Source organism: Quercus suber, unplaced genomic scaffold, assembly GCF_002906115.3.
Source record: "Quercus suber isolate HL8 unplaced genomic scaffold, Cork oak 2.0 scaffold_199, whole genome shotgun sequence".
NCBI lineage: Eukaryota > Viridiplantae > Streptophyta > Magnoliopsida > Fagales > Fagaceae > Quercus > Quercus suber.
Window position 1 is genome coordinate 687,371 of NW_027069657.1, and position 10,163 is coordinate 697,533.

The following is a 10,163-nucleotide window of genomic DNA, read 5'->3' on the forward strand; positions in this document are numbered from 1 at the left end:
TGTGGGCGGCCCTAACTTGATTGTCGTCCTCGTTTATATAAACCGACGCCCTCAGCACTTCTGCAAATCTTCCCGGTTGACCAAATGGAAGTGGCGCTCAAAAACGTGTGGGTCTGTAAACGGAAAGCACCACCGCGTTAGTAAAAAAAAAAAAAAGGGAAGAAAAAAGACGAGAACTTGAGACCCTCCTATTTCCCACTGCCCCACCTGGTATTCCCTCTGTTGTTGGGCAGTGAAGGCCATCGTGCCACTCCCCTGACACGATAAGGAAATCCTCGTTTAGCTCCTTGCTGGACTCAGGGAGGCACTGGATGAGCCGCACCCTGTCGTCCCTCGTCTTCAGGTAATAAGACTTGCCCTTAAGGAGCTGAAGGTTGTAGCACCAGTTCACGTCATGGTGGGTCAACCTTAGCCCCATCTTCTCGTTCAGGGCGTCCACACAGCCCAGAATCCTAAAGACGTTTATCCCACACTGGTAGGGCCAACCGGAAGTGCGTGAGGTAGTCCCTCATCACCGGCCCCATGGGATCGTTATCCCCCTTCAAGGAAGGCAACAATGGGAATTACCACCTCGCCCTCCCGTCTGTGTAAGCACCAATCCCCGTCCTCACAGTATCTCAGACCTACATTGCCGGGAATTCTGTAGTCGGCGATGAATTTCTCCATTGCCTCCTCAGTATAGACGTATTTCTTAAACTTACCCATCCCAGTTGACGCCTAAAAGAACTAAGAAAGAACAGGCGAAGAAGGAGAAGGGGTAAAGAGGGAAAGAGCTCAGAGATGGATAGAGCGACTTACTGGGAAAAGGAGGAGCTCCTCGGACAGGCTTTTTGTGTTGTAGATGTAAGAGAGAGTGTGTCTGAACTCAGGAAGGACGCGCAGGAATTCTTGATTGCAAATAAGGAACAGGAAGAAGCGGTTCGTATGGGTATTTATACCCCAAATCGAAGAGCCATGCGGGTTTTCGCCGCATAAATGCGAGACAAACCTCCACCGTTGGATTGGTAACGCCTCATTAGACATGGGGAGCACAGAGCCGCCTAAATTCAATGATGGGCACGTTACGGGCTCCGAAACGTCAGCGACGTGCCTAGGGCAGATGAATAGACCCCAGTGCTGACGGGGGTAAGGCCGAGGATGTCAAAATCTTTCTCCCCGCCCGAGGATGCGTGCAGCAAGATTTTGAGGGGCTATTGTGGGGCCAGGAGAACAGGTGCCCTTGGCCCACTCCAAGCCAGGCCCTATGGCCCACGCCGAGGACGCATAAGGGGTCCGTAGATGAGAGCGCGAGGATTAATCTCCGAGGAATTTATCCGAGAATGGCCCATCCTCCGGCGTCCGAGACCTCGGAAGAACACGAGCACCACCCTACCAAAGGAGACTCCTTGAATATCCGAGGAGTAGGGGTCCAGTGCCACGCGTCAGCGAAGGAGCAAGCCTTAGGCGAGCTGTCGCTTCTGCATTAAATGCGCTCACCTAACCCCCCTGGCCGCATTAATGGGGATGTAACCCTTGACAGATCAACATTGATCATGGTGAGCCACTTGAGTACGGATAATACCTCTGATGGGACGGACGGTCAGAGGGAAGGCCAATGGATGATCAACAGAAGGAAGAAAGGGATAGGAAGGAGAGAACTACATAAGAAAAGCGAGCAAAGCAATTAGGGGGACTGGGGGGGGGGATCATGGAAGGGAATGCGATAGAGGCATTCGGAGGTCATGTCAGTTTCTTGGGGGGGGGGGGGGGAGTAATTATTCATTTAGCTTTACACCTCAATTTCTTTACATATTTGGATTATAATAAAATTCTATTAATAGTGTATCACTATTTTCATTGAGTGTTTAACTTACCACTATCATACTTCAATAATATAAACGTGACATCATAAATTTTAGATGATATTTCCATAAGCCAACTAAACATTCACTTTTTTCTCAAAAAAATAAAAATAAATAAATAAACATTTACATGAAATTACAATGCATTTGCCATTACTTAATAGTTTGACATAAATGCTAATTTAGATGAGGTGGAAGCCTAAATGAAAAGGATGTCATCTGCTTTTGTGTGTGTGTATATATATATATATATATGTATATATATATTGAATTGATGTGGAGACAAATAATATTTGCCAAATTCATTGAATTCGACTCTTGTAATTCTGCATTAAAGTTAGTCTTATGTAAAAAATTGAAAAGTTTTTTTAATTTCTACATTTCTCATGACTTTTTAGATCCATCAGTATCAATTCAAAACATGTAAAGTTATAATTGTATACAAATTGTTTGAATTTTATTCCTACATTTCCCATGACTTTTTAAATCCATCCATATCAATTCAAAGCATGTAAAGTTATAAATGTATACAAATTCTTTGAATTTTATTAATACATTGAAATAAATGCATTCGCCATTACTTAATAGTTTGACATAAATGTTAAATTTAGATGAGGTGGAAGTCTAAATGAGAAAAATGACATATAATCTGCTACTTAGAAGAATCTCATATTTTCCCACATGAAATTTCTACTTTTATATATATATATATATTGATTGATTGCATATGGTGCAATATTCTAAGTATTGCGCTTGTTCTCAATCTGTTACAATCAAGTATTTTGTATTTACGAAATTATAATCATACATTTTTAACGTGAAGCTGTCTTTGTAGTTTGGTTGGAATCGTCGTCATTATGCAAATAAAAGATATGACTATAATGGTGATTGAACAAGTACTAAAGCGACCAATTGACCATCGATTTGACATGATCCTCTTACAGGATGTAGTCACAGTTATAAACCTAATTTTCCCCACCTTTGTCTGACTAAGGTGAATTCTAAATAATAATTTTATATGGTTTTTAATATATATATATATATATATATAAGAAAGAAAAAAAATCACGTGAGAGACCATGCAATTCTGTCATGTGGCGCTTTGTAAGAGTAATTATTCATTTAGCTTTACACCTCAATTTCTTTACATATTTGGATTATAATAAAATTCTATTAATAGTGTATCACTATTTTCATTGAGTGTTTAACTTACCACTATCATACTTCAATAATATAAACGTGACATCATAAATTTTAGATGATATTTCCATAAGCCAACTAAACATTCACTTTTTTCTCAAAAAAATAAAAATAAATAAATAAACATTTACATGAAATTACAATGCATTTGCCATTACTTAATAGTTTGACATAAATGCTAATTTAGATGAGGTGGAAGCCTAAATGAAAATGATGTCATCTGCTTTTGTGTGTGTGTATATATATTGAATTGATGTGGAGACAAATAATATTTGTCAAATTCATTGAATTCGACTCTTGTAATTCTGCATTAAAGTTAGTCTTATGCAAAAAATTGAAAAGTTTTTTTAATTTCTACATTTCTCATGACTTTTTAGATCCATCAGTATCAATTCAAAACATGTAAAGTTATAATTGTATACAAATTCTTTGAATTTTATTCTTACATTTCCCATGACTTTTTAAATCCATCCATATCAATTCAAAGCATGTAAAGTTATAAATGTATACAAATTCTTTGAATTTTATTAATACATTGAAATAAATGCATTCGCCATTACTTAATAGTTTGACATAAATGTTAAATTTAGATGAGGTGGAAGTCTAAATGAGAAAAATGACATATAATCTGCTACTTAGAAGAATCTCATATTTTCCCACATGAGATTTTTACTTTTATATATATATTGATTGATTGCATATGGTGCAATATTCTAAGTATTGCGCTTGTTCTCAATCTGTTACAATCAAGTATTTTGTATTTACGAAATTATAATCATACATTTTTAACGTGAAGCTGTCTTTGTAGTTTGGTTGGAATCGTCGTCATTATGCAAATAAAAGATATGATTATAATGGTGATTGAACAAGTACTAAAGCGACCAATTGACCATCGATTTGACATGATCCTCTTACAGGATGTAGTCACAGTTATAAACCTAATTTTCCCCTCCTTTGTCTGAGTAAGGTGAATTCTATTGCCAAATAAAAGAAGAAGAAAGAATACAGAGGTGGGGGAGAGAGAGAGAGGAGGCAAAGATGGTCTACCAATCTTTTGCTGAATACAAATGGAAGTCTAATAAAGGGCTAATCATATGAGGCCAGTCAGAACCATAAATATTATTTACCTTTTCAACTAATGTTCTGATTCCTTGTGAATTACATTAGGTAAACATAATGTTAGAACTTAGTAGAAGTGATTCATTCTAGATTCAACTCCTAGAATTTCAATTATAACTAGACTTAAACAGTTTCAATGACTTGGATTTGGTCAACCAATTTCTCCTGATCAATCAAACTGCAGTTTACTACTTAGCCCTATATTAATTTATGTCTTCTTCTTCTTTAATTTTTTTCCAACATTAGGATGTCTCCAATTGGTCACTAAATAATTATTCATAGTCCTCTTCCTTTCCCTCTCACCCACACAAGACTTGAATTCAAATAAATAGATAGATTCATGGAATCATATTGATCTCTCTTTCCATGACATAATTGTAGCCTCTCCGGCTCCTCTAATGGATTAGGGAGAACCAATAATAAAATTAGGCTTTTTAGCCCCAAAAAGGAAAAAGAAAATAAAACAATATATCTAGAATACAAAAGTTCTCGCAACTTCTATTCCAAATGTGATAGATTATAATTTAATATATTCCTATATACAATAAAGTTTACTAAGGTAACAAATTGTTAATTGCGGTGGTCTTGGTGGATAATAAAATAGTAGTGGGCGAATATAAGAATCAACAATTGGTACTAAATCAAATACTTGTGAAATTTGTTGTATTTGTAATCTTGGTCGTCATAATTGGTGCATGATAATGATCAAAAATGTAAAAGCCAAAACCATTGTTATTGGGTAAATTCTGCGCAAACCACTCCTGAGAGTGTTTGACAGTCAAAAACGCCGTCTCTAAAAGTCTCAATTGTTTTCCACGGAGAAAAAATAATTGACTAACGCTGGAATTCCCAGATGATAGGGTGGCCAACTCAACTGACAACTATCTTGGCAGAGTACTCCAACCCATAGATTACTGACACAGGAAACCAAAAAACAGGTATTACATAAACCAGTGAAAGCTACGCGCGTGGGTTGGTAAGAAATATTGAAAAGTTATAATTTGACGTTGGACCATCTTTGAATACATCTATGAATCTATGTTGGATCCCTTCTCTCTCTTAAGGGTTGCTTTCATGGTCTCCTTATAAGATTGCAGTCAATAAGGGCGACATGAATATATATGAATTGAATCGTACAAGAAAGATAATAATATATCTAGAATGGCTCCCATAAAAGAACAAAATTAAGATAAAGAAAATAAAAGAAACAAATCTGGTTAAGATGGGATTGATCATAAGTTGTGTGGTACTAAACAATATTAGTATAATAATACTATACTCCAAAATGATAAAACCAAAAAGTGTAAAATATTTATTTATACATTGCTTCTAGTTCTATATGGGTGGCTATCAAAAATGTGCTAATAAGGCACTGATTGTGAAATTCAATACACAATAAGTGTTCTCAAAATTGGAGGCGGTGATGAAGAGGTGTAGTACTGATCTGAAATAAAGAAAAGTAACAGTTGACAATGATAGGGAGCCGCCATAAGATTAAAATTAATTTTTGACTACATTCAATGTCTCACACACGTGGCAAAAAGACGGATTGGTTCAATTGTCATGGTGCCAGGTCAGCAACAACCCTTCTTACTGCTTCCTGGAAGGCAGACTCGTCCCATTCGGGCCCCTTCAACAACAAAAGATTCACTGATTAAAAATTCACCCCTAAAAAGAAAAGCTACCTTTTTCATTTGGTATATGCAACATGTATCTTATAGCTTTTATGTTTCATTTCATAATGGTGTAGGATTGAAAGAGATAATTATTGTTTTTAAGCACACCATCATTTTCACAATTGTTTGAATTCTAATATTCTAATTGGTATACAATAAAAATAGTGAATGATGAATCAATTTAAGCGTGATTTGTACTATAATCATAACATCTACTTTAACGTTTGACATCTTTAAGAGATGATTTTAAGCAAAAATACAAAAGATTCTAAGGTTCAATATTCAACTCTAAAAAGAGAAGCTAACTTTTTTATTTGGTACATGTGATATGATTATTATAGCATGTAGGTTTCATTTCATAATAGTGTAAGATCTATATGTTTCAACACAGATATATGCGATGATTATCGTTTCTAAATACGCTTTTATTTTCACAATTATTGAATTCTCATATTATATTTGGTATAAAATAAAAGTAATGCTAGTGATAAATCAATCTGAATGTGATTTGTACTGTAATTATAGCATCTACTTCAACATTTGACATTTCTAATAGATGATATTTATGCAAGAGTAATTAAACCTTAACAAAATATCCAATTTTTTAATCAAAAGTTAAAGCATCCTACTTTTCTCTAAATAATGATTACTTATTAATTTTTTACTTATTATTATTATCCAAAAGAGTTTAACAACCCACTAATTTGTTTTTCATTGTTCAATCTTAAAAAAATGCATCTAAATTTCCATACCTCAATTCTTAATCTCAAAATAATGTGATTCAAGGAGCTTGACTCTATTATCCGGGTATTGGTCTCCATGGACTGCAAGCTTACATTCTCAACCTGCTTCAAGAATTCCAAAATGCGAATCAGAATATCCACCATTGGACATTCACCTCTTATAATCACTTGCAAATCAACAATGCGCTCCTCCGATGAGGTTGATTCCGAGACTTGTGAAGTCCGAACAATGAGCCTTTCATTTGAGGAACTAGTTTCCTCTTCCTTAGCTTCTTTGGCTGGCAAACGATGCGCCTCCAAGAGCTGGTTTTTTCTATTAAGCTCTTCAACTTGAGCTTTCAAAGAACTCAAATACTCCCTTGTTGTAGCAAGCAGCGATGCCTTGTCTTTCTATTAAATCCAAAACATATTTGTCAAGGTTGGAGTTGCTATTATATATTGGTAGGCAATGGCTCATAAATATATATATATATATATATATATGTATGTATGAATACAATTATACGTGAATGCCAATGTGTACTTTTTTTTAAGGGATACGAATCCAATTGAAAAAACTGAGTAATGCACTGAACAATAAGAGTCTTGACCAGTGATGCAAATCTACTTGTTGCTAAAAACAAAAGGAGAACAAAATTTAATGCATTGCCAAATAGAAATGTGATTTCAATTCAAAGTGATTGTTACCTTAGTTCCTGGAGGAAGAAATGATCTCAATGCTTGAAAGCTTTCATTGAGTTTTTCACGCCTTTTGCGCTCTGAAATCATATGGTGCAATTGAGTGGTTGTGGGGCGATTTGCTTGGATACGCGCACTAACTCTCAAATAATTTAAGCTTTTAAAGAATGCAAATGATCTCTTCATCATGCTTTGCCGGCCTAAATTGGCTCTCACTTGGGTCGTTCTTGGTCCTAAATGCGAAGCATATCTCTTGAATGCACTAAATTTGGAAACTACCTGATGACTATAAGGTAAATTTGTGTGGGGTTGTTGTGATGATGAAGAAGAAGAAGGTGAAGTTAGAACATTGAAGATGGCTCTTGTAATTGCAGCAGCTTCGGTTTCCGGGTTTGGGAGCTGAATGTTTTGGAGTCTAGCATACGCTTGCATGGCTGCTTGGTGTGGACTAGGTGTTGGAATTTGTTGCAATGTAGGATTAACAACCTCTCTAAGGGTTTCTGGAAGATGGGTTGTGTTTGGAATGTTGAATAGAAGGGATGAGTACTCGGGGCTATCCATGGATAATGATGAAGATGATGAAGGTGGGTTTTGATCTGGTAGCCTAAGTGGGGAAAATTGCCTTGAGAAATCTTCAGCAAACCAACTTCTTAATTCCTTTTCAATGTCGATCTACAAAAAAATTCAATTGAATTAAGAAATGAAATTTTAATTAAACAAAAGAACAACGTTATGGAAAATGTGACAATGGGGTTTCTTACCTCAGCAGGCACGTTGGAGAAGCCTATCTCAATCTCTCCACTCTTGCATCCCATAAAAATTGCAGTCTGCACTCAACAAACAAATAGAAACTTTATCAGCTTTTACTATTTTATGCTCTATAAAATAGAAAGCTTAAGAAACACCTAATATCACATTTTGTTTCAGCTGTACAAACCTTAATCCCTGCTACCTGTGACCAAAAAAAAAAAAAAGGCAAAGAAATAAATCAATATAGCCAACATCTTGAAGAAAAATGAATTCGTTGCCTGATCAATCAACAAATTACAAGCTCTCTCACTCTCCGTGTAGCTAGCTACTCTTATTGTCATCAATTAATTTACCTGATAGAATTGTCTTTGTACTTCTTTTGATGCGAATCTTTGAAGGTGCACTTCTTGCAACTCTAAGTAAGGTCGACTATTCTTGAAAGCGAGTCCTGGAACACATCTGACATATACAATAACAACAATCAAACCTTAACCCCAAAATCTTATTACATGAACAAAAGTTCATTTAAAGCGATTGCATATAAGGAATCATGTTTTGATATATTCAGCATCTTAACTAGTATATATATCGCCTTCTTACTCATTTTCGACCATGAAAACTGATTGCCGGTACTCCTCAAAAAGCATCCTAGCTGGAGTTCCAGAAGAAGAGCTAGGTTGGTTGTTTTCTTCATAAAAGAATCCATCCAGATATCTTAAGCAGCTGTTAAAAAAACAACATATATATAATCCATGATATGTAAATCAATATATACATATAGAGAAAAGGGAGAGAGAGTTAAACAATACCTAGATGGTTGGGGCCAATTTGACCATAGGCAAATGTAAGTGTAGGGAATAGACTGCATTATCAACTGGAAGAAGTTGGCACGGCTGCTTTCATCGAATAAGAAGGCCATGTCCATGACCTTGAGGTACAGTACTTGTCTTGTGGTGGCTAAGAGTACAGATATTTCTGCACGACATGGCTTTGGATTTCTTCTTTGCAACCCTTTATATGTAGCAGTTTGATTGTTTCGTCCCTGCCGAACCTTCTGTGATCTGAGTCTGAACGAATCATTTGAAAAATATGCATGTGCTTGTAGGGCAAGTAAGGAAAAATCTTGACATATCTAAGTGAGAAAAGGGGGCAGAAGGGTATACTAGAAGAAGATGAAGAAGACTAATCTAAGGTCATTTTATGATCTTTGTTAATTAGGTATTTGTGTTGGGGAACATGACTAGCTGTTTTAATAGTATAAGAAACAAGCTGGCTCTGTCACAGAGAGAGAGCGAGAGAGAGAGAGAGAGAGTTGAAAAGTTGTGCGTCGTGGTGGGGAAAGAAAGCCCTACCAATGCTATGAGAGGGTGAGTGAAAACAAAAGGGAAAAGACCCCACTAGGGTATTTGTATACTACTAAGAGAGAGAGAGAGATAGACTTGTCTCTGGCTGGAGAGCTTGAAAAGTAGTAGTGTGAGAGAGAGAAAATTTTTAGGGCCTTTTGGCTAACATCACTGGTAGAGAGAGAGAGCAGCAGCCAGGTAAGGGAAAGTGAGAAAAGTAGTGGTCAAAGTCCACCCTCGCGAGGGTTTGAAATGAGTCAAGGGCGGAAGGCAGTGTGTCGTTTTCATTATTTCGTTTTCTTCCTTACTTTTCTGTTTTTCCTTTCTATTATTCTCTCTTCTTCTTTAGTTTCCAACCTTCTTTATCCCTATGAAACATTATTTGGGCAAGATTAATATATATTACTACATTTTTTATTTTTCTATTAGAAATCAATCCTCTAACAAACTACTATAGTAATTCTTTTTATAGAACTAATATAGTAATATTAGTATTTATTACCAAAAATATTAGTATTTAAAAGAAACTTAACTGATGCGGTTGTTGATCCAATGGATATTGAAACTACTTTCTTTTTTATTTTATTTTTGGAGGATAAAATTTTTTTTCACATTTCTTCAAGATTTGAACTCTTGGAATGAGGATTAAATACTTTAATACGATGATAATCTAGTCCTCGATAGGGGTGTTTGAGGTGTGGTTTTAGTAGTTTTATTTATTTATTTTTCTAAATACGAAATTTGATGATCATGGTAAATATTAACAAAAATTTATAATGATTATGTTTGTATATAAAACAATATGTGGAAACT

At 35.7% G+C, this 10,163-nt stretch overlaps 1 protein-coding gene across 2 annotated transcripts; it reads right to left on the reverse strand.

The window, feature by feature from the left end:
* Window positions 1-5,446: 5,446 nt before the first annotated feature.
* Window positions 5,447-9,379, reverse strand: LOC112025960 (putative transcription factor bHLH041). Of its 2 annotated transcripts, XM_024058638.2 has the most exons (8): window positions 8,817-9,379; window positions 8,608-8,730; window positions 8,361-8,466; window positions 8,195-8,209; window positions 8,019-8,084; window positions 7,267-7,929; window positions 6,589-6,969; window positions 5,447-5,790 (listed from the first exon to the last, which is right to left on the reverse strand). In XM_024058638.2, exons 1-8 carry the CDS (start codon window positions 8,930-8,932, stop codon window positions 5,722-5,724), a joined length of 1,539 nt encoding a protein of 512 aa, XP_023914406.2. In that variant the 5' UTR covers window positions 8,933-9,379; the 3' UTR covers window positions 5,447-5,721. The 2 variants fall into 2 exon arrangements, with proteins under 2 accessions (XP_023914406.2, XP_023914407.2); XM_024058639.2 differs by lacking the exon at window positions 8,195-8,209.
* Window positions 9,380-10,163: the final 784 nt, after the last annotated feature.